Raw genomic sequence first — 26,639 nt, 5'->3', positions numbered from 1 at the left:
AAGTTTGATTATGTTTTATTATCTTAATATTTCATTATTGCATTTATTTATGTTTATATATGTAAATAGTAATGAAATTGTGAATGTGATAATATACAAAGTAGTTCGCAGTCTCATGAAAGCTAAATGAATGATAATTATATATATTATTCATAAATATATTATGTGGAAAGATTATCTATGGTATATCAAAATTTATGCGAGTTAATCGTGCGCAAATATATGTATATTATTTTAGAATATTTATAAATTATATATATATTTTTTTATATAGCTATTTTGTATGCAAATAATATTATATACTATATATTTAATGTTATTATGTCCCTCTCAATTTATATAAATAGGTGTTTATTATATATATATGTATATATATATATATATACATACATATATATATATATATATATATATTTTTTTATTTAGTTTATTAATTTAATTTTATTTACATATTTTTTATATTGCTATTATTTTATTTTTATTTATTATTTTTTATCCTTTTTTACATTTATTTTAATTTAATATTAAAGGAAAATTTTTAACAGCAACATCATGCATATGCTGTTCATCATGTTTTATGCTTATTTGTATTTTATGTAAATATATTTATCGTACTGCGTACCATATTAATTTTGAAAATATTTTTGATAATTATATAAATAAATTTCAATTGTATGCTTTCATTTAACTATTTTTAGCTTTTTAATTTATTTAATTTTTAGAGATTTTATTTGATGTTAAAGCTATTAGTATTTCATTAGTATTTATTTGAATATACATGTACTCGTTTACGTATATATATTAATATTATTTGTGAAAGAGAGAGAAACGCGTATTAAGACATTTTTCTTTTGGAAGCCTCATTCGCAACTTATACTATTATATCAAGATGATGTATTAAATGTTTACATATATATATATATTACCGGTTTTATTGAAAGTTTATGTATTTATTATACATGTATATGTATAGCTATAAATGTATATTGTATTTGGTATTCTAGATAGAAATGTGCTAATTATCATTTAAATAATAATTATATATTACATATGCATGAATATATATACAGAATTCCCAATTTAAGTTTATATATTTTTATACGTCATATTTATATACATTCTAGAAATGCTATGAAGTATATATTTTATTAAATCAAAAGATATATTTACCAAATATATTGCTATATATATATTAATGCTTTAAATTTGGAAATATTTATCTTATAAATAAAATAAATTTCATAATAGGTTAAAATATTAATTAAAAAAAATGGATGATAAATTCAATGATACATATAATGAATCAAATAATTTAAAAAAAAACAACCAAATTAATACGGAAAATGAAAATGATAACGAAAGTAAAAATAGTTATGAATTAAGTGAAAAATTAGATAATATTAGTAATAATATCGAGGTAAATAAAGAATTACCAAAAAAAAACAAAAATACAGAAAGTGGTGATGATGAAAAAGACATAATTATGGATTCACAAAGTGATTATAAAAGTTTAATACCCCCTAGAAAAAAAATAAAAAACATGAAAAAAGAAGATAATAACATGGATGAATCAAGTAATGAAATGAAGCGTTTTGATTCAGACGCAGAAAATGATAATAAAGAATTTGATAAAAAGAAAGAACTATTTAATATTAATAAAAAAAATAAAGGAAACATAAATGATATAAAAAACTGTAATAATAGTAAAATTAAAAATTCGAAAAAACGAGGTATATGTAAAAAGGAAGAGAAAGTTTTGAAAAAAAAACGATCAATAAAAGACGATAAAAATGGTAACATTATTCGAGATTCTAAAGGCGAAGGAATGCGAGAAATAGATATAAATAATGTTATGAAGAAAAAAAAAAAAAAAAAAGATATAAATAAATCAATCAATGGCTTAAATGTGAAAAATAATAAAATTAAAAAAAGTAATAAAGAAAGTAATAAATATAATAAAAATGTCGAAAATATTAAAATGACATTTGATGTTACTAATCGTTTTACAGTTTTGGGTTGTGATTGGGATAATATTACAAGTGCTGATATTTTTTATTTATTTGAGTCATATTATAACTTTGAAAAGGGTAAGAAGAAAACGATCGATTATAGTAAAAGTAGAGCAGTTAAAAAAGTTACTATTTACACATCCAAATATGGAGAGAAAAAATTGAAATACGAACAAGAACATGGACCCCTTATCAAATGTAATGGTTTAAATCAAAAAGGAAAAAATGGAGAAGCTGTATATAGAACTCGAAATTTTATTGATTGCATCAAAGATGACGAAGAAGAAGATGTTCAAGACGAAAATGAAGAATTAGAAAGAGGTTCTGAAGAGGAGGAGGAGGATTACAAAGAAAACAGTGATGATGAAGATGAAGAAAATAATAGCAATGATGCTGATAGTGACGATACATCACCAATGAAAGATAAATTTCGCCACGTTTTTAAAAAAGGAAAAAATAATAATGAAATAATAAGTACGGGAATTACTGAAGAAGAAAATGAACAAATTCGATTATATCAAATTCAAAGGTCAAGATATTATTTTGCCTTAGTGGAATGTCACAATAAAGAAATAGTCGAATATTTATATGAAGAATTAAATGATATGGATGCAGATTTTTGTATAAATTATTTGGATCTTAGAATAATAGATGATAATTGTTCACTTGATGATTATAAAATTAAAGAATCATGTGATAAAATTCCAGAAAATTATCAATTCCATTATTCTGTTAGTACAGTTTTAAAACACACACATGCAAAATCATCATGGGATGAAAATCCCAAAAGAAAAAAGTTATTATCAACACGATTCACTGAAGAAAAACTAAGAGAATTAGATTTAAAGGAATATTTAGCTAATTCTAGTGATAGTGAATCTGAAAATAATTCAGTGTCTGCTAATAAAAATTCTATAAATAGTAAAGAAGATTATAGAAAACTCTTATTAGGAGATTTATTAGCTGATGACGGCACAAAAAATAGTAAAACGGGTACATCCATAAATAATAATAATGATTCTTTTGTAAAAGAAAGCGACGAAATTGGAGAATATGATGAAGACAATGATAGCAATATTGCTTTTGATGACAAGGATAATAATGATTGGGCTTATATGAATTCAGATAAAGATTCGATAAGCGATGAAGATATTAAAGACTCTTTTGTTAATACAAATAATAAGTATAATGATTCAAATAAATTTAATAAAAAAAGTAAGGCGAAAGGAGAGTTTGAATTACCTGATAATGAAAGTGATAAAGAAAATGAAGTTATTCAAGTATTTAAAAACATGTTAAAGACTAAAGAAAAGAAAGAAGACAACAGAACTCCATGGGAAAAATATTTAGATAAAGTCAAAGAGAAGAAAAAATTAAAGAAAAAAGCATACTTAGAATCATTGAAACAAAAAGATGAAGAAATAAAAAAAATTATTACTAAGAAAACAATTAAAAGGAAAAAGGATGGCACAATTAGAAACAACAATGATAATGTTATTGAAAAAATTAAGAGCCACCATGTACTTGATGGAAGATTTGCAGATTTAATTAAAAATAAGGATTTTAATTTGGATATTACAAATCCCAATTATAAAAAAACTAAATTTAATGAAGAAATCCTTAAAAAAAAAAAATTATAAACACAAATCAATAACTTTTGTGTGCATATGTAAATCGCATAAATTAACAAAAATTAAATGCAATATTATATGTATTATTAGCTTATTAATAAATGTTAATATGTGAAATTTAGAAATATACATAATATGCATACTTTGTACATGTCTATTTATAAAAATAACAAAAATGTGTTTAATTAAAATAAGACAAATGTACATATGGAATTTTTTTGAATTTTTTTATTATTGTTTTTATCATAATCGTATTATATCGTTTATGGTATTTTGTTTTATTCCTTAACCAATTACTTATACACTATGTTATGTTTAAGTTTCATGATTTTTCACAGAAGTATTTTAATGTATATTGAAGTAGTATTATTTATATTAATTTTATATATTAATTTTTATTTATTTATTTATCAAATATTTATTTCATATATAACTATATCTATCTGCCTATATGGATGGATAGGTATACTCGAATTTTTACGTTTAAATTGTTCATTTAATTAAGTTAATGCATTTAAATTGCATATCTTACTTTTTTCATTATTATTTCTAATCTTTTAATGTTTCGATTTAGTTATTTTTAATTTGTTATTTAAAACATTTAATTTATTATTATAACCTTATATATTTACTCATAAACAATAGAGAGCTATATTATTTCCCTCTCAAAATAATATTGCAATATGCGCTATAAATACTATAGGTTAAAACTTTATTAAAACGTTTAGAGGACCGATTAATGGTGTATCACTACATGATCTTTAATTTATAATGACTCAAATAAAATGAACTCAAATATGTATACATTCAGTTGAAAGGCTCACTAGTTGGTCTCTTTTTCTTTTTTTATGTTACTCAAGAGCATTATTTTTGTTATTTTATATATATGTATAAAAAGTAAGCAGATGATAGGATGCATTTACAATATAAATATTTATAAAGACATTTTTTGGTGTATATATAGGTCTATAAATGTTACTATGCTTTCCTTTATTTTATACATTTTTTCAAATAAAAATTAAGAATATATTTATGGATAAAAATAAATATGACCATTTATAATTAATTCTCTTTTAATTAAAATGATATTTTTCAATGATACAACAAATATAGAAAATGTGTGTACAAGCTTCACATACAAATATATAAGACAAGGTTACTATAAAAATAAAAAACACGAAAAACTATGAAAAAAAATTGATTTAAAAAGCATATTATTACTTTTTGCATTCCTTTTCCCCACTTTCGTAGATTTATTAAAAAAATTAAAAAAATATATTAAAAATTATTTCCCGTAGTATTTCTACATATATTTTATTATTCGTGATTTCAATTAATTTTTTTTTTTTTTTTTTTTTTTTACTAACCATTTTGCGCAATATTTTATATTTTTAATTAATTAATTTCCTGCATTTTTATAAAGATTTAAAATTTTATTTAAAAATTTATCTTTTTTCTAGACAAAAAAAAATAAATAACATAAGAAAAATATATTAACGTAGTACATATAAAATTATCTTTATTGAATACTTTCTTTAAAAATATTTAATGTTTTGTATGTTTTTTTTTCTCTATTAATTTATTTTTTCATTTTATTTTACATCCCTTTAAGCTTGCATTCAACTGATTAGCAATAACTTACACATTCATAAATTGTATAATAAATTAGTATGAATGGATTTATTTTATATGCATATGTATACTTGCATACACAACAAAAATTAATACAAATGCATATTATATATGTGTGTGTATGCATAATATATAATTGTGCTTTATTTATATAGATATATGAAATAATGAATTATGCATAAATAATCGTTTGATAAAATAAAGTTATTAAATAGTGATTGATACATATATTTTTATTATTTTTATATTTATATAGACTTAATTTTCCATTTATTATTTATTAAGAACCATTATCACAAAAAATAATAAAAATAAAAAGGGGAGAGCATAATGCATATAATAAACGCAAATTATATTTTCCATATATGTTTTCGTATTTGTTATTTTTGAAATGGATTAAAATTCATTTATAGTGGTGTAATCAAAAATATACCATTCATTTTTTGAATACTTTTTATGAGAATATGCTTATATTCCCACTTATTATCATATTTTATTTTTTTTATGTGTATTACCATTTTTTAAAATAAATTATTGTATAAATTTGTTTCAGTTTAATATTTTTATGATATTAAGCACATATTTGTGTGTGTTTGGTCGTTTTAAATATATAATGTTATATTATTAAATAGGAATTAATAAAGATTATATTATATACATGTGTGAAAGGATACATAATATATTTATACATTTTTTTTTCGTATTCATTCGATATTTTATACAAATTAAATTGCAGATCATTTAATTACCAAATAGTATAAATGAAATTAAAAAAGTTAAGAGATAACATAATATGAAAGCGTATTGGTTTTTCTTTTCTTTTTTATTTATACTCCTATGCATTATTAAGATAAATTAATTGATTGCATGAGTATAAATTAAAAAGTAAGACAATAAAAAAAAAAATGAAAAGTATTGATAACAATAGTAATGTATATTCATATAATATATCTGAAAATGGCAAAAAATTAATAAGTAAAAGTAAAAATATTATTGAAAATATAAAAAGAAAGTACAAAAATATCAAAAATTTTAATTATGCTGATATAGATAACAATTTTAAAGAACCAAAGAAAGAAAAAGACGACGAAGCAGATACGGCAATTGGAACAGAGCAAGTACGTAGCTATAGCTCATTTGTAAGTAAAAATAATACTATAGAAAATATTAAAAGTGAAAACAATTTGATAAGTCAGCACAATGCTTTATATGCAAAGGATAAAGTTTCGAATGAAGAAATTGCACATAATATAAAAACTAGTAATAATAATAATATTTCGAAGCTTGTAGCTTCTAATAAAATTAGTAGTAATACAAAGTTCAAAGGTGATAATTTAATGACTAATGAAAATAGTAGTAAGTATTCCACTTTAAAAAGTGATAATAATTATAATAAAGTAAAATATAGTAGTATCTCACAAAAAAAAGATGTTATTGGTAGTATTAATTATAAGAGAAAATTTTATGCATTTGGTGATACAAAAAAAAATGAACGTGAAGATTTAGAAACGCATGACTCATTACATATTTCTAATAAAAGTAGGCAATAGAAACATTTTGTATTATTATTGATTTTACTATTAAAATTTATTATGCATTGTACCTTACTGTAATAGGCATATACATAATTGCAAATATATGTTTAGTTGTATTATTCCTTACTTGTGCAATATCTTTTGTTTCATATGTTAAACTTATTTTACTTTAATTGCATATTGTATGTAATATGACACTTTTATTTTTCATACTTTTATTTTATTGCAGAGCAAACGCATGGTAGACACCGTTCTGAAAATCCAGAAAAAATTTTAAAAAAGGTATAAATATGTCATATTTGTCGATTTGTTTTTAATTTTTTTTTTATATTTTTCTTTCATATAGTAATCGATATTGTGTTTATTATTATTGTCACATACAAGGATTATTTAATAATTATTATTTTCATATGGTCTTATCTAATTTCATTTTACACATTTATAACGGTCCTTAAAATTTATACATTATTATTATTGTTTTATTTTATCAGGATGGTAAATTAAACAATAATGGCAATAAGATTTCAAATGATCATGGTAATATAAATAAAGAAGACATCAAAATGAATAACTATGAATTATATAAAAACAACACTAATAGTGGCGATTATTTGAGAAATATGAAAGGATTAAATTTGAAAAATTTGTTCAATAGAAATGGAGATGATAATAATAAAAAAAAAGATGAAGAAACCAAGGAAACAAATTACAATTTTCCATATAGTAATAGAAATTATAAAAGAAATGATGATAACAATCAAGATAATGTAATGAAAAATAATATCAGATATAATTCTACAAATGTGGATATACCTAAACATAATAATACAAATAAAATTGACCTAAATATGTTATATAATAACAATGTGGATAAATTAAATAGTAATTTATCAGCTTACAATGATACAAACAAATTAATTGAATTACAAGAAAAGTATAAAAATAAATATCGTTATGAAAAGGATATTCCTAATCATACAAATGATACTAGAGGAAAGTCAAATAATAATCAAATAAAAGACAATAACATATATTTTAACAATGCAATTTTATATAATAATAACGCTAATAATAATGACATTAATAATATTAAAACTGATTATAACAATTATAATATTAATATGAATATCAATGATGGTAATGAGATTAATTCTAAAAACAACTTACCAAGTAATAAGTCGAACCAAAATAATTATATAAGCGAAAAAGGTGATATGACAGAAAAAGAGCTAGATCATTATAGTAATTTTAATTTTAATAATGATAATAGAAATAAAGGCTCTAATCAAAATGATATAATAAATAAAAAATATAAAAAATTAGAAAGCTTAATGAATATTAATAAAAACAACGATGATGAGAAAAGGAAAATAAATTTTAACGTGAATGATATAAAAAATAATTATTTTGATAATTTTTATAAAAATAAAAACACTGAGAATAATGAATATAAGACTTATAAACCTAGACGCTCGAATTCCAGTAATGTTCATACAAGAAAACATGATACTGGGAAAATTAGTAACTATTTAAACTATGCTGACGATATGCAAGCTAAAATAAACTATTATAATGAGGGTAAAAATGGAAATATGAGAGCATATGAAAAATATATTAAAATGAAAAATGAAAATATTCACATGAACAATAACACACATAATCTCACCATGAATGATTTAAATGGAAACGCAAATGGTACTATAGAAATGGGAAATAATAGTGAGATCAAAAATGTCAACAATAACAAAACAAATGATAACAATTTAAATAATATGAATAATAATTACAATGAAAATACGTATCAAAATCGAAATGAAAGCAACTCAAAAGTTGAACACGATTTAGGAAAATTACGAAATTTCGATTTAAATGATATAAGAAAAAAACATTTAAATTTATTTAATAACAAAATGGAAAATGAATCAACTTATACAAATAAAATGGATCATATTATGAATGATAAAAATGAAAATTACAATTTTAGTTTTATTAATGAAAAAAATATAACTAAAAATTTAACAAACAATGATGATGATGCATTAAACTTTGATAAAAATTTTCGAAAAAAGATGGACGTTAAAAGTATTGTATGTGTGTGTCAAGCAAGTAAACAAATGGCTAGATTACAATTACATATTGAAGAAAGTAGACAAATGCTAGAAACAGAAAAAATGTTATTAAAAAAGAAAAAAGAAAATTTTGAAAAGAAAGTAGGAATGCTAGCAGATAAAGAAAAAGAAATAGATAAAATTCATTCACAAATTAAAGAAAAAGAATTATCTATTAATAAGAAAAATAATGAAATTGACGAAAAAGAAAAATATGTGAACTCCATAAAAAGTAAATATGATAATGCACAAAAGGAATTGTTAGATAAAATGAATGAATGTATTCTTATTGAAAATAAATGCAAAAGTAAATTATATGAATATGATGAAAAATTTGGTCAATTTAATAAAAAAATTAAAGAAATTGAAGAGCGTGAAAAGGAGATTGAACAAGAAAAAAAAAATATAGAAAAAAAAGAAAACATGCTAAATGAAAATAGACGAGAAATTGATGAAGAAAAATTAATGAATATGAAAGAAAAAAATGAACTTGAAATGTTAAAAAAAGAATTAGAATCGTTAGAAAAAGAAAAGAAGAAAATCATTGATTGCGAATATAATAATTTACAAAATAAAGAAGAAGAATTAAGACGAAACGAAAGAAATAATTTAATAAAAGAAAATGAACTAAAAAATCGAATAGATAAATATAATGAGTTAATTGATGAATTAAATAAAAATAAAAAAGAAATAGAGAATGATAAAATGAAAATGCTAAATGATATTCAAGATGAGAGAATAAAATTATTGAATGAAACAAATAACATAAAAAAAGAAAACGAAAAGGAAATTAATTATATGAAAGAAGAAATAAAAAAAGAAAGAATTTCAATGATTAATGATGTCGAAAAGATGAAAAGATTAATGCTAGAAGACATTGAAAATACAAAAAATATTATGTTAGAAGATATGGAAAAAGAAAATACAAAAATAAAAGAAGAAATAGAAAATGATAAAAGAATGATGATAAAAAATATCGAAGATGAAAAGGAAAAATATAAAACATATTTAGAAGAAAAATTTAATGAAAATTTAGAAAAGGAAAAATCAGAATTGCAAAAAAAATATGATGATGAAAATAACAGATTGCAAGCAGAAATTAATAATGAGAAAAAAAAAATTAATAAAGAGAGAGATAATTTAGAAAAACAGAAAAAAGTGTACGAAGATGAATTTCGTAATAAATGTGAAAAATATGAAGAGGATATAAGAAAAAAATACAATATGCTAGAAGAAGAAGAAAATAATATGAAATATCGTATCATGAAAGAACAAGAAGAATTGGAAAATTACAAAAAAAATGTGTATCTAGACATAGAGGAAGAAAAAGACAAATTATATGTTCAACAAGAAAAAATCAATTTAGAGAAAGAAAATTTATTAGTAGAAAAGGAACAAATTGATATTGAATTAAAAAATTTTAAAAATTTCAAAGAAAAGGAAGAAAATGATATTAAAATCCGTATCATAAATTTATCTCAACAAAAAGAAGATTTAAATAAAGAAAAGGAAAATATCGAAAAAGAAAAAGATAAATTAGAAAAAATAAAATACGATTTAGACGCAAGAGAAGAAGGGTTAAATAATGACAAAATTCAAATGGAAAAATCTCGAAAACTATTTGATGAACAATTAGAAAAAATTAAAAAAAACAAAGAAGAATTATTGAATTATGATAGAGAATTAAAAACGAAGGAAATGGATTTAATTGAAAAAGGTACAGAAATAAAAAATAAAGAAAATGAATTAAATAAAAAAAAAGAGAAATTAGACTCATTGGATAATGAACTAAAAAGTTATAGTTCAAAATTACAAGATCGAGAAAAAAAATTAAAAGAAAAAAAAACTGAATTACAAAAAGTCAAAGACCAATTAGTTGATTATAAAAACAGTTTAAAAGAAAAGGAAATACAATTCCAAATGATTGAAAAAAGAGAAAAGGAATTGCTAGATGAACAAACAGTTATTCAAATAGATCGAAATAGTTTGGAAGCAGAAAAAAAACAATTTTTATTAATAAAAGAGAAGCATGAAAAAGATACTGAATATATACAAGAACAATTAAAATTATTACATGAACAATTAAAAAATAAAGACAAATCTCTTAAAGAAAAAGAAAATGAAATTAATTTGTTAAATAAATTACAAGATTGTAGAAGTAAAAATGGAAAGGGTGCTATTATATCATTAAAAAATTATGATAATAGAAAATTAAATATGAATTTATCCAGAATTAGTGTATCAAAAAATAGAGTCAAAGCTAAAGCAATTGGAAAAAACAAATTTGATATTATTAGAAGAACAAGAAGAAAAAGTATAAATTACAATTACAACAACCTCGAAATTAATAATAGCATACAATACATAGATAGTGTGATAAATGACAATTTTAAAAATAAACCTTTTTTAAAAAATAAAAATAATAACTTAGAATTATCAAATGAAAATTTTATGCAAGAACAAGGGAATAATAATATGAATTTTAAATATCCAAATGATACATATGACAATAGTATGGTCGATAAAAATAACAGAAACATTTCTAACAACTCTATGAAAAACATTACGGATTATGGGAATAATGTCGAAAATAATGATGAACCCGAAAGAGAAAACCGTAATCAAAACATATCAAATGAAAATGATTATTATGAAAATAAGAATAATGATAATAAAAGAAATAAGAAAAAATATCCACCAAAACCAAGAGCAAATCTTGAAAAGGATTCATATAATGTGAATAATGGCAACAAATCCGAACGAAATGATAATTTTAATGATCTATATAATGATAATACAACAAATTATAAGAAAAAGGAAAAATATGATAATGATAATAATTACGGTGACCATATGAATTATAATAATAATAATGATAATCATAATAATACAAAAAATGGAAATGTTTATGAAAATAATAATAATAATGGTGGATATAACAATAGCTATAATATAAATAATATGAACACAAATATAAAAATGGGAAAAAGCGATTTAAATGATACAATAAAATCTAAAAATGGGTTACGCTTAAATTTTCAAGAAAACAAAGACCAAGAAAATAATAATATGCTAGGTTCATTAAATGTAAATAATTTAATTGAATCAGATATTATTGACACAAAAAGTAATTATGGTTATCATCCAGATAATCATAATGATAAATATGGAGAAAATGAGTCTAATAGAAATATTATGTGTATTAATAAGAATATTAATTTTATAGATAATGATGTGAATAATATAAATAATAACATAAGCAATATAAATAGCAAATTGTATAAAATGAATAGTAATGTGTATGAGGAAAATGATTCGTTTGTGGGTGAGCATAATAACAAAAATCGTAATAAACATAGCTGTCAAAACAACAATGAAAATGGAATGTCTAATAAAAACCCGAACGAAAAACCATCTTTAAATCGTCTTGATAGTTTAGTAAATCAGAACATGCAATCCGTTAATCAAATATCAAATTTAATGCAAAGTAGCAAAAAAGCTAATAACAATACAATGAATAAATTAAATTCAAATATTAAAAATTATAATTCATTAAAAGATACAAAAAGAAACAATAATGATAACTACTATGATGATAATAATGAGTCACCAAAAAAAGAAGATAATTTTAATGAATTTCTAGAAGAATTAAATGATGGAAAATCTTATAATTCTAATTTTATTGAAAAAGGAGATGATGATTTTTATTACAATATGGAAAAATCTTTGAATGATAAAAGTATGAACGAAACTTATGATCATAAGAATCGAAATAATTATAATACATCAAATAAAAATATGGATCGAAAAGTGCATACATTAAAAAATAATACTAATAGCACAAATTTTGTTACTACCAATATTAATACTAACCATAATAATGATAATAATACAAAAATTAATGTACATGTTAATAGAAATAATGGTGAAACGCGAAAAGATAATATCAACCTATCGTTAATGCCTGGTAATAATAACAAAATAGGTATGGATAATAATGGATATAACAGTGATAGCAACATAATGAGGAATCAAAACTATTTAACTAATGAAAATTATAACTCAAGACGAATGAATTCGCATGCCATTGAACAAGACAACTACAATAAACAAAGGGGGCACAAAAATAATAACGAAAACGATTATACAAATTATAGAAAATATGGAATGGAAAATAAAAAGGATGAATTATTAGGTAACAATTTTAATAGAGCCCAAATTGTGAGAAATCATGATAATGAAAATAAAAATGTGAATATACATAAACATAACAATAGCAATGATAATAATAAAATGAATACATGGAATCAAAATGGAAACAAAAATACAAATATGGTTGGAATAAAAGGTTTTATGAGAGAATTACAAAATGAAAAGGATTCATATAACAGTGGAGCAAATGCAACAGAAAGTAATAACAACAGGAATAATGTACAAAATCATAAAAATTATAATACCAAATATACAAATTCTGCAAATCCTTCTGACTCAGATGCGCAAGCTAATAGTAATAAAATAATCGAACAATTAGACAAGACATTAATGAACAAATCCATTGTGATGAATAAGAATAAAAAGAAATATTAAAAAAAATATGTCATGAAAAAATAAAATAATAAATAGTGGTAGTGAATACTAATGATAAGTATTAGAGTATGAACATATGTGGGTATATAATTATTTTTGAGACTAATAAATGGCATGATTTGATGCCAAAACCAACGAAAAGATTGAAAAATACAGTACCCTAAGCTTTGGTTAATTAAATTATTCTTTTAACAACCCGAATACAGGACTGTATTTCTCGTTATTATTACTGCCACTACTAATAATACCAGTAGTAGTAGTATTTCATTATTATCAGTTTCGTCATTATTAGTGTATTTATTTTATTATTCTTATGTTTTTATTTCGTATGTATGCATATATATTTATATAAGCATACAGAACTATATAGAGTTTGATATGCATATAAACATTTGTATGCATTTTTGAAGATGTATCTATTATAATAGCATTAAAGTCAATAGTATTTTATCATTTTTTTCTTTTTTTATTGAAAAATGTTCGTAATAATTTTTAATAAAAGTTATAATTTGCGATGCTTTTAAAATATTATTATTGAATTGTATTGTTTTAAAACTTGTTTTTATTAAAATTTTCTTTTTTTTTTAACAGTAGCATATAAAATGTTTATGTTGTATATGCAAAAGGTTCATTTTCAATGGAACATTTTTATATTTGTTTGGATAAAAATAAAGTACATTGGTGTTTAAACGTATGATGCAACAAGTAAAAAACGGTCGTAACCATATGATTACCATATGATTACCAAATTATTACCATATGAATTATCTTCGATGTGCCTATTTTTTAGTAACATTTTTTTTTGTCCTATATCAATTAATTTAGGGATTTTATAAATAGTTATATTTGGATGAGCGCACATATTAATAAAATAATACATGGCTTTGCGTATATGTTTGTTGTTTATAATTGAATATTATATGACTAATCTAATATTCCTCTTTTTTTTATATTTTCGCTTACATAATTTATGAAGTTTTCGATATTTTCTAATTCTGTTTTTTTTTTATCTTTAGTTTTAAATTTGTTTGGCTTTATATTATTAAGGTTGTTAATAATATTTATATTGTCTTCACAATTTTCTAAAATACTAATTTCTTCAGCATAATTTTCAAAGGTATTCATTCGTTCTATTGGTATGACATATTCATTATTACATTTATTAGACATTTGAAATGACTTAGAATCATTCATATTATTTTGTTCGTTAAACCTTTTCATATATTCATATTCCTCAACATGCTCATCATTTTTTATATTTTTCTTATTATCATTATTTGATGATTCATATGTTTTTTGATCATGTAAATATGTTAATTTATTGGTGGAATATTCCATTTTATTCATTTCGTAATCTGCTTGATTTTCATTTGTTATTTCATTATTTTCTCCATTTTTTATATTTTCTTGAATATTTTCATCCCCATATATTTCATTAAATTCCATAGTTCCAAGATATGTTGACGTTCCATTTTTTTCGTTTTCATTTATATAATGTTGTTCAAGAATTTCCTGTTCGAACTTTTTAAAATCTTCACAAAAACTATCACTATTCGAAATATGATCTTTACCCTCCGTTTCATTAATATTTATTTCATCATAGCTTCCACTAAAATAGCTAGATATATTAAAATTTATATTGTTTTCTATTACTTCATCTAATTCTTTATTCCCTTTTTTACCTTTTTCACAAATATATATATCCTCTATAGGTTTATCTGTTTTTGAATTTAAATTATTTACATCAAATATATCGTTTTTTTTATCTGTATATTCATTATTGTGTGAATTCCCTTCTTCATTAAAGTTGCTTAAAATGTAATGACTTAACGAATCACCATCTTCCAAAATTTTTTTTTCATATAATATTTCTTCGTCATTTATGTCTTTGATTTGTTTATCCTCTGAAGATTCATTTCCATTACATATATTTTTTTTATCACATAAATTTTTATTTTCTTCATCGATTTTTACATTTAGGGGATATAGGTCTTTTTCTTTATTTTCATCAAGTGGTCCAATATTAGTTTCTATTTTTTCATAAAAGGAATATTTATTTTCGGATTCAGATTTGTCATGTCTATTACTATGTATATCGTTTTCAATTTTGTTTACTTTAAAATTTTCATCATTTTTATTTAAGTGAATATCACTGATATTTAAATCAGAGTATGTCTCATTTAATTTTATAATTTGAGAATTATTTGAACTTAAATATAAAGAATTTTCATTTAATTTATTTTCATTATCTATATAAGGAATACTTAAACCATCCATTGTAAATATGTCTTGTTCTATTTTGTGTAGGTCATTATTTATGGTATTATTAATATATATAGTTTTATCACTGTTATCAAGAAGTTTACATTGATAAGAATCTTCTATATTTAAATTACCTGAGTTATTTATAGACAAATATTGTTCTTTTCTATTATCAAGATTTATGGTATTTAATTTTTCATCTGTTTCATCTTTTTCACTTTTTATTTTTGGCATATTAACATTTTTATCTGAAAACATCATATAGGCATATTCCTTTAGAAAAGTCAAAGAAATTGTATAAATTCGATGAATATGAACAGAAATAGCATGAGAATTAATAATATAAAGTGATGATATATCAAATAAACAAAAAAAACAAAAAAAATTAATAAATACTTATGCTATATAGGTGTGTATATTTTTTATTTCAATATACATTTAATTTAATTGAATGTCTTTCCTTTTTATCGATCTCATCCTTTTTCAATAACAAATTTTTGAAAACCTTATAAATACATTGGTAGTATTCTTGTTCATATAGAAAAATATCTATAAAATAACTATTGTATAACTCCTTTGTTTTTTCCAAACCCTCTAATTCTAGTTCTTCTCTTTTCTTTTTAATTTCATTATACAACTGTTCCTTTTCTTTCTACATATAATGTATTAAAAATTAATGAAATAAAAAAGGAAAAAATAGTAGAAAATAGAAAATGAGATTGAAAAAACGTATTGATTTACCTAAAAATCTATATATGTGTGTGTATGCTTATTTTTACATTTCACTTTTACACTAGAAGATACCATAAATTTTGAAAAAAAAAAAAAAAAATTATTTATTTCTTACATTAAACAAATATCTTTCAATGTAATATGCTTTATTTTTTTTTTCATATGACGCCTTCAAATCCTAGAGTTGTTTACAAGCAATAAATATTTTGTTCACTGTGTTGGTGTTCTTAATATTTTTAATATTTTTTTATATTCATTTTTTCATTTAAATTCTTACATTTTTATATTCTTTCAATTTCTTTAATTTTTTTTTATATTTTTCTATAATGTAGGAGCACTTTATTTGAATTTGCTGGTCAGAATTAAGCTTTAAAGACATTTTTGTTTGACAAAAAAATGGTCTAAAATGTTTAATTATGTTTAGACAATTTTTGTTTTTTTTAATTGTGAGTATAAAGTTAATACACAATAACTTTTTAATATGTCCATTCTCATATTTTATTTTTTTGATAAAAAGGAAAAGTTTAATAAGGACATAAACATAGTAGTCTCTTTTTTTTTATAAAATAAAATGTGAGATAAGTATAATACAATAATTAAATGCGAAAAAATAAAAAACATATATATAAGAAAAATTTTCTATATAATTTTCAAGTGTTTTTTATAATTTATTTTAGCATTCATTTAAGATTTATTTTAATATTTGGATTATTTTTATTCTAAATTTATTTATCATATTTCAATTTCTCTTATCCATAAAATATATAATATATAATGCATTTATGTATGCGTGTGTATAAGGTATGTGTTCATTTAGAACTTTTATAAAAATTTTATTTGAATTTTTATTTTTTTAAATATTCACTTTAAAGTATATATTTTAATGCAACATAATTTGTATGTTTTTAATACAAAATATAATATTCAAAATATGCAACTTAAGAAAAAAGAGAGAAAAAAAAAAAAAAATGAAAATAGACATATAAGTAAAAATTATAGATATAATAAAGTTCGACATTTTGCAAAGCTTTAATTGTTAATATTTTCCCTTCATAATATTTTTATTTTTGTATTTACTAATTTAATGATACATAAATTTTTCACTATTTTTATTTATTCATTTTTAATATATTTATTATTTTTAAGATCTATGATCAATGATCAATGGGTATACTGAAATTGTCTTTGAAATGTCGAAAAAAATAAAATAAAATAATAACGGGAGTATGAACAGTAATAATAATTGAGTAGCTTCTTAAAATGGCTAGTTCGGGTTGAAGTAATTTTTCTTATGTTTAATATCTGTTTGGAACTTTTTCTAAAAAGTTATTAATTATATTGTTAGCATATGAATTATCTATGATTATATTTTCATAAGCTTTATAAAATGATTTAAAAAAGTTATATCTAGACATTTTGAGATCATATGTATTACTATCAAAATTGTTTTGTAGGCTTTTTATTAACCATTGTTCATTTATAATTAATTCTGCTATATCATAATTTATAATTTTTTGTAAAAGTTCATAAATATTTATTTGGATAATTGTATCATTAATTTCTTTTAATACTACAATAATTTTTTTAAAAAGAAAATCATGAACAATTTTTTTAAACCAATCTGAATTGTTACATTCATAAGGTAAAATTTTAATCCAAATATTTATGGCATGTCTTAAAACATTTGTGTGTGCATGTGTATTTATTGTACTTATTGCAGTTACATGTATATTCGGATTTATAGATAAAAATATTTTACTGACTTGGTTTATGGAAAAAAAATAACCAAAAGCTTTTAATCCTATAATTAGTTTTTCATTATTTATACAACTTGTATCAGATATATATTCATTTATTTTTTTAATTAAGCAATTGGAATGCGCATTTATTATGACATTTAAAAGTAGTGGAGTCATATTTGAGTATGAAATTAATGAATTTAAAATATTAATATGTAAAATATCTTCATCCAAATTTTTTAAATCATTTAAAATAATATGGAGAAAATATGTATTTTCAAAAGCATCACAAAAATATTTATTTTGTGCCAATTTTGAAAAGATTTCTAATACATTTATTTTTAATAATAAATCATTTTTTAAATAAATAATAATTAAATATTTATATATATTAATTTTAATAAGGTTACATATATCATTTATATTTAAATTATTTTTGTCCATATTATATTTTAATATTTCTTTGTCAATAAAAGAAACATCATCAAAAGTATAATTTGACTTGTCTTCAAAGTTATAACTTGTTTCAAAATTTTGGATATTATTATTAGTATATAGATTGTGTATTAAATTTTCAAAATCTTTTGTTTTTTGTTCATAATTTATTGAATCATTTTTTGGTTTGGTTTCCAATTTAAAAATTTCATAAACATAAGAATTGTTCAAATTTATACAATCAATTACTAAATCAAGAAGTCTTAGACGTTGTATATTATCTGATTGTTCAAGATTTTTTTTTAATTTTTTTAAAAAATAATAATCAAATATTTCATTTATTTGTTTATTTTCTTTTATTAATCGTATAATAATATCATTTGCTCGATTAAATGAACATAGGGATTTACTAAAGATACAAATTTTTATCATTTTCAAATGTGTTGTTTCATAATATTCACCATCTTCTGTTAAATATTTTTTTAAATTTTTTAATGTAAATATTTGAATATAAATATTTTGCATATATATTGCTTTTAATAATAATTTATTTATATTTTCATTTGAAAAAATTAATTTCCTTCCTAAACTTAAATCAAATAAATTTTTTATAATATAAGCAATTATAATTAATGTTATTTGGGATATTTCTGATTTATCAAATTCTATATCACATATTTTGTAATTTTCGTTATTATCTTTTTCAACTTTAATTGTATCAATTACATAATTTATTATTTCGGTATCACTTGTCTCGTTACTAAAATTTTCAGTATAAAATGATTTCAAAAAATTGTTTAAATATTCAAATGTCTTTTTTATTTTTTCATCAAATAATTGTTCACTTACATTTGGATCGAAATAATTAATTGGCTCATCTTCTTCATTTTCTATTCTAAATTTCTTATCCTTGTAAAATGAATTCGAATTTGATTGATCTATCTCTTCATCACTTTTTAAATAGTCACTGCTTATTTCATAATTATCAAACTTATTATTTTCTGTACCTAAGTTTGAATAATAACTATACGAAAATATCAGATCTTCTATTTTTATATCTTTTTGTAATTTTAAAACTAGTTCATTTGTAAAAACTTTGTTATAATACCCCTTTACTGTGTTCAAATCTAAGATGGTGGCTTTCGGACTTTTGAACATTTTGTTTAATATAGCAAGAAAAAATATTTAATTAAAAATATTAATAAAATTTGAAAATATATGACGTTATACGTTATTGTAGAATCGTATAGAAATATGAAAATATATAATAATTTATCAATATACTTTATAAATAATTATGTATGGCCCTTTTTTTAAATCAACTATTATTTGTAAATATATTGATAACGGTTGGGGAAAGGAATTTCATTCCACATATGTGTACTTATATGTATACATGCTATATTACTTAGCTGAGTGGGTCTTAAAAACATAAAGCATAAAATATAAAGCATAAAACTATATGCACATTTATACATAAATATATAGCCCAAAATAGTGATATAATATGTATAATTGTTTGCTAAATTAAATTGTTTTTTTCGTACATTACATATTAATAATTAAGAAAATACATCATTTAATTTTTTTCATATATTTTTCTTTTATTATAATAAAAAATTTTGTTATATAAAAAAAACATAGCTACACAGCTAGTTCGGTTATAGATATAAGGTATAATAACAAAACGAATAATTTTTTTTTTCCTATATGTTATTTATAGAATATAAAGCATGGAAAAATAAAAAAGGGAAACAATATATAAATATTTTTTTAAATATTTAAACAATTATAATAAAAAAAAATAGTTGTCACGATGCTATAAATATAATAAACATTAAAATAATTGAAAGCAAGGGGGAAGAGGAAATAAAAAAAAAAAAAGTAATTTAAAAAAATACAGAAATTATTTATTATATTCTTATATACATACATATGTATGTATAACTTCTTATAATAACATGGTGTAAATATAATCGCATTTCATACAATGTATATTAAGAATATTTAAGTTTGATCATATTATTTCTTTATAAATTTTTTAAAGCGAACATTTAACTTATTCCCTATCCCCAAATATATATACATAATAAATAGACTTGTGACTCATACATTTTTAATTTTATTTTTATAATAACAAATTAACTTAATAAAAAAAGTATATTAAACACATAAGTAAAATAAACATAATAAAGGAAAATTATCCAATATTAAAAATAACCAGGGTGAGAAATAAATATATATATTTAAGATATATAGATAATAACCGATTTTAATTATTTGTATGTGTGTATATATAATTTAGTTCCTCATCATTATTCTTTTGATTTTTGTACATTTTTAAATACATGGAAACAAATGATAAAGACAAGATTGAGTAATTTACGTTAAGATGTTAATACATTTGTTCTATAACGACGTTATATGGATATAATTATATGTTAATAAATAAATATATATTTGGTAAATTAATTATTACTATAGTTATGTAAAATAAAAACCAAAACAATTATTTAATATTGCCGTGGTTAATTAAAAGTAAATTATTAATTAACATGCTTCGAATATTAACATATAAGAGGTAGCTAAAAGTTTTTAGTATTTTAAGAAACTAAATATACATACATTTGTGTGATATTTATAAGATAAAATTTATGTTATTTCAGTGTAATTATTTAAAATAATTTTATGCTCACCTTATTAAAGTTAATATATTTACAAATCATATAAATCATACAAATCGTACAAATCGTACAAATCGCACAAATCGTACAAATCATTTGATAGCCTTTGAAAGTTTTCTTTCTAATATAACATTTAAAATTAAAAAAAAAAAAAAATAACTAAAAACACTCTATATAAAATATTGTGTTATATTTTTTTATCAGTATAAATTTATTTTGTAAATGTATGGATAACTTTATTTAGTGTATTAGTAACATACCAAATAATTTTTATACTAAGCCAAATCTAAATTTATTTTATAAAAATTTGCTATTTATTTTTTTTTTTTAATTTATATTTCCATATTCAAAATGAATAAAAGAATAAGAAATTGTTTTATTATATTATGATAAACTACGGATTTATAAAACTGATGGCGTATACTTATTATATAAATTGCATTATATTTCCATTTATTTATATTATATTTATTAATATATTAATAAAGAAACATACTATGACAATAAACAAATATTAATGCAAATATATATCTTGTTTAAATTAAAAATATGGCTCATAAAATTTATACACATACATATTGCTTATATATATGCATATATACTATTCCTTATTGTAAAAAATATTAATATATTGCAAAATAAATACCCCTACTATTTATTTTATATATCAAAACAAAAAATAAATTAAAAAATAAGGCTGTGTATCATTATATATACAAAACCTCCACTATAATACAAATTAATCACACTATATATAAAATATTATTGGCATAAAATATATATTAATATGTAATTATATTAAGTGTCATTATAATATATACTCAGAAAATAATATATTTATTTGAACATTTAAATAAATAAATAAATAAATAAATATATATTATATATATTCAAAGTAAGGAAAACATTTGAAATTAAAAAATTGTTATATTTTACTTTACGTTATTTTTATAATATTTGTAGATTATTGTTAGTAGATATATATACTTATATATTTATAATATTCATTACATTTATCTTATATTTTGATGTTATACTAAAAAATTAATATATACCCACAATATTAATATATTGACTATATATATGTAAAAAAAATCACTAATACATAAAAGGAAATTTTTTCAAATTAGATATATTAATACCATTTAAATTTATGCAATCGAGGAATGTTTAAAATAAATAATACAATATATATGAATAATTACAAAGGAAAGTCAATGAGGATTTTCAAAAGTGAAAACAAATTTAAGTGTAAAAAATATATTAAGTATGCAAACAATAATAATATAATGCAGATAAGGCATAATAATCTTTCATATAGGCATATTACAGATGACATATAAAATATATTATGAAAAAAATGCATGTATAATTATATTAGGAGAATGTATAAAAGCATGTGAAAAAAAAATTTAAATCATTTGGAATGCCGATGTTATAGAGAAGTTGTTAAATTTGCATATACTGTAAAAAAAATATATAAATAGCACATTTTTTTTTGTTTCACTCTATATATACATGCCAACTCCCTATATTATATAGTATATATTTATATATACATTTGTGTGAATCTATATATTTTTGTAATATATATAATTTTGTTTAAAAAAAAAATGAAAAAAAAGGAGTTGAAGAAATTTGGAAAAATCAACTTAATAACAGTTTTGTAAACATTAAAAATATTTTTATTCCCCTTTTCATGTATAAATATATATATATTATATATACATATTGAATCAGAAATGCAGCATGAACAAACTATTTTTGCTTAATTAATAATATATTACCTTATGTGTGATAAATATTTTTGATATGTGACAGTTGCTATACAGTTTTCAATTCTATATAAATGTATATATTTACTTTGGAATATTTGGATGCCTCTTTTAATTAATAAAATTATATGAACAGTCATAATATATAGAATATCAAATGTATTAGAGCTATATCTTTTTATAGGAATTAAAATGTATACAAGAACTAATTAATAATAATAATAATAATAACAATAGGAGTAGAAATAATAATGATATATTAGTTTTAGCATATTAATATAGGGACAAACAAAATATATAATAAACCAAAGTAAAATAAATTATGCTTAAAAATTGTATAAATGAATCATATCATTCCCCATTATCTCTCTCTATATATATATTTATATATGTATGCGCGTGAATTATTAATACAATGTTGTAAAAATCAAGAACCGAATTTGACAATAGAGTATAAAGATTAAATTATTAATATTTGTATATGCATATATTTTGTTTAATTTGTGACTATATTTATTTCATTTTTGGTGATATAATTCAAGGAAATATTTAATTATTTTTATAACATTTTGTAAGCAAATATATTTTTCCACATTTTAACTAAAATAAATTATTGCAGAAGTGTTGTATTTATCACCGCGTATATAGTTATATATATCCATGCACACAAAAATAATTTCTTTAATTATTTCAGAAACTTGAAATTATTATCAATAAAATAAGTTTTATATATATATATTCATTATTATACAAGTAGATGACCATCCAAAGATATACGCATATATAGGAAGCATTCAAAACTATATATTTAGTTATTTCATATAATACACAAATTTATTCAGTTTATTATTATTTTTGAGGGTGAAAATACTAAGAAAAATTATATTGAAAGTATATATTAGTTTTATCTTATTGCATTGAGTAGGAATTTATTTTTTCATTTGGGAAAAGAATAGGAGCTGTACCATTAATGAAGTAGATATATATGTACATAAAAAAATATATATAAAAATAAATAAATATATATATATATATATATATAAATTAACTCGGATATCCATAATAATTATAATAGCATTTACGCAGTAATCAAGGACGGAACCAAAAAAACATAAAAATAGAGCCCAAAAAACATAAAAATAGAGCCCAAAAAACATAAAAATAGAGCATAAAAAAACTAGAGAAATATTTATAATTTCGTATTTGTTGTATACTTGCCAAAATGTCATACATTAACATTCCAAGGGATCGTAATGATCCAAATTATAGATATAAGATGCCTAAGTTAATCTCAAAAATAGAAGGAAGAGGAAATGGAATAAGAACAAATATAACAAACATGGGTGACATAGCTAGATCATTAAAAAGACCACCTATGTATCCAACTAAATTTTTTGGTTGTGAATTAGGAACAATGGTTAAGTTTGAAGAGAATGAAGAAAAAGCTATAGTTAATGGTGCACATAAAGAAAATGATTTAGTAAATATCCTTGATAAATTTATAGAGATGTATGTTTTATGCCCACATTGTTTATTACCTGAAACTGATATTATTGTAAAAAAAGGGTTTTTAATATGTAAATGCAATGCTTGTGGAAATATAGGCCAACTTAATAATTCTCATAAAATCGCTACATATATGATAAAGAATCCCCCACAAATTAGTACAGTAGGTAGTAAAAAGAAAAAGGTTAAAGAGAAAAAAGGAGAAAAAAATGGGAAAACTAAAAGTGATAAAGCAGAAAAGGGAGCTGGAGATAATAATAATAATAATAACAATGATGATTCGAAAAATGGAATATTACAACCTGGAACTTATCACGATAATAATAGTTCAGATGATGCATGTACAGATAGAAGTAATCCAAATAATAGTGGCACAAACAATAATAAGAAGGATAAAAAAAATAAATCAAAAAAAGATAAAGGGAAAAAAAAATTAGAAGATAATTTTGTATTAGAAAAGGAATTATTACATTATGAAAGTTTTGAAATTAAAGAAGTAATAGATAGGCTAAGAACATTAGTTGTAACATTTCCAAATATAAGTGATAATGATTTTTGTGAGGAATTGCGTGTTTTACAAGTTTCACAATCTTTTGATTCGAAATGCCGAATATTTATTTGTTTGTGTGCATTATTTGATGACAAAATATCAAAAGAGTTATTGGAAAAAAATATAAAATATTTAAAAAAAATTAATGATACTTCTGTAACTACTATGGATATATTTCTAGCCTTAGAATATTATGTAAACAAAATAGCAACAACAGCTATAACCATTTATCCATATATTTTACAAGTATTATATAATAATGATATGCTCGAAAGCAAAGATATAATTAAACGATATGACCAAGAAGATGATGGAAATATGACATCTGTATCACAAAATAGAAAAGGAAGCAATAGTAATAATATTAACAATGTAGATGAAAAACAAAAAGAATACAATGAATGCTATGATAAATGTAAATGCATGGCAAAACATTTTGTTAACTGGTTAAAACAAAATGATTCTGATGAAGAAGAATCTGAAGATGAAGAAGAATCAAATAGCAACAATGTTGGGACAAATTATAAAGTGAAATCTTTACGAAATACTGAAAATAAAAGTAAAGAAAAAAGTAATTTAAATGGAAATGAAAAACCATTTGAAGATTCAAAGAGTGAAAAATGTGATGATGAAATATTTTTAGATGCAAAGGATGGATTTAACAATACAGCAGATGAAGATGAAGAAGAAATTGATATTGATGCTATTTAAATAAACGGTTTTGAACTTTAACAAATTATTTATCTTTTGTGAATTTTTTTTTCATCAATTGTTCTTTTATTTTGCATAATTCACATTTTGGAAATGTATTAAATTAATTTTTTTTTTTTAACGAATATTTAGCATATATATGTATTGACATATATATATGATGAGTATGTACACCTATTATATACATATGCGTATATGTGGGTACTCTAAAAAAGTTGATGATAAAGTAAATAATATGTTTCGTGAATATGGTGTATAAGAAATATACATTTTTTTTTTGTTAGTGAATATGCATATAAAACTTAAAATTGTTTTTTTCATCTGGACATATTATTTTGACACATTTGTATAAAAAAAAATAAATTAAAATAGTTATTCTTATACAATTTTCATTTTTATTCCTTCAATTCAAAAAATAAAATAAATGTAAGAATATACTATAAAAAATATACTATCCTTATCATAATAAAAATATAGGTACTGTTTTACTTGGCTTTTCATTTTAAATTGATAGTATACATATCATATGGTATTATTTCTATGTATAAAAGTTTTATTCTCATTTATATATGCTACTACGATGTTTGGGTCAGCATAATATCTATCTTTGTAAGGTTAGTATAGAATAATTTAAAAAAATAAAAATTGTTTGAATTTTTGTTATTATTTCTACATTTTATTATGTTTAAAATTATGTAAAAAAATTTAAATATTTCATAATAAAATAATAAAAAAAAAAAAAA

General features: G+C 20.8%; 5 protein-coding genes across 5 annotated transcripts; 3 read left to right on the top strand and 2 right to left on the bottom strand.

Moving 5' to 3' along the window:
- Nucleotides 1-1,270: 1,270 nt before the first annotated feature.
- Nucleotides 1,271-3,649, top strand: PY17X_0608200 (small subunit rRNA processing factor, putative; the record flags this gene model as incomplete). The annotated part of the gene is made up of 1 exon (XM_721911.2): nt 1,271-3,649. One exon carries the CDS (start codon nt 1,271-1,273, stop codon nt 3,647-3,649), a length of 2,379 nt encoding a protein of 792 aa, XP_727004.2.
- A 2,528-nt stretch (nt 3,650-6,177) lies between these two features.
- On the top strand, nt 6,178-13,502 carry PY17X_0608100 (conserved Plasmodium protein, unknown function; the record flags this gene model as incomplete). The annotated part of the gene is made up of 3 exons (XM_719742.2): nt 6,178-6,811; nt 7,037-7,089; nt 7,299-13,502. 3 exons carry the CDS (start codon nt 6,178-6,180, stop codon nt 13,500-13,502), a joined length of 6,891 nt encoding a protein of 2,296 aa, XP_724835.2.
- Nucleotides 13,503-14,426: 924 nt separating this feature from the next.
- On the bottom strand, nt 14,427-16,875 carry PY17X_0608000 (conserved Plasmodium protein, unknown function; the record flags this gene model as incomplete). The annotated part of the gene is made up of 4 exons (XM_022955349.1): nt 14,427-16,037; nt 16,201-16,416; nt 16,612-16,674; nt 16,774-16,875. The coding sequence occupies 4 exons, from the start codon at nt 16,873-16,875 to the stop codon at nt 14,427-14,429; spliced, it is 1,992 nt and encodes a 663-aa protein (XP_022813141.1).
- A 916-nt stretch (nt 16,876-17,791) lies between these two features.
- On the bottom strand, nt 17,792-19,828 carry PY17X_0607900 (conserved Plasmodium protein, unknown function; the record flags this gene model as incomplete). The annotated part of the gene is made up of 1 exon (XM_725550.1): nt 17,792-19,828. The coding sequence occupies one exon, from the start codon at nt 19,826-19,828 to the stop codon at nt 17,792-17,794; it is 2,037 nt and encodes a 678-aa protein (XP_730643.1).
- Nucleotides 19,829-24,351: 4,523 nt separating this feature from the next.
- On the top strand, nt 24,352-25,896 carry PY17X_0607800 (eukaryotic translation initiation factor 5, putative; the record flags this gene model as incomplete). Its single annotated transcript, XM_722860.1, has 1 exon — nt 24,352-25,896. One exon carries the CDS (start codon nt 24,352-24,354, stop codon nt 25,894-25,896), a length of 1,545 nt encoding a protein of 514 aa, XP_727953.1.
- Nucleotides 25,897-26,639: the final 743 nt, after the last annotated feature.

Source organism: Plasmodium yoelii, assembly GCF_900002385.2.
Source record: "Plasmodium yoelii strain 17X genome assembly, chromosome: 6".
NCBI lineage: Eukaryota > Apicomplexa > Aconoidasida > Haemosporida > Plasmodiidae > Plasmodium > Plasmodium yoelii.
The sequence above is the reverse complement of the archived record's forward strand: the minus strand, read 5'-3'. Positions and strand labels throughout refer to the sequence as shown.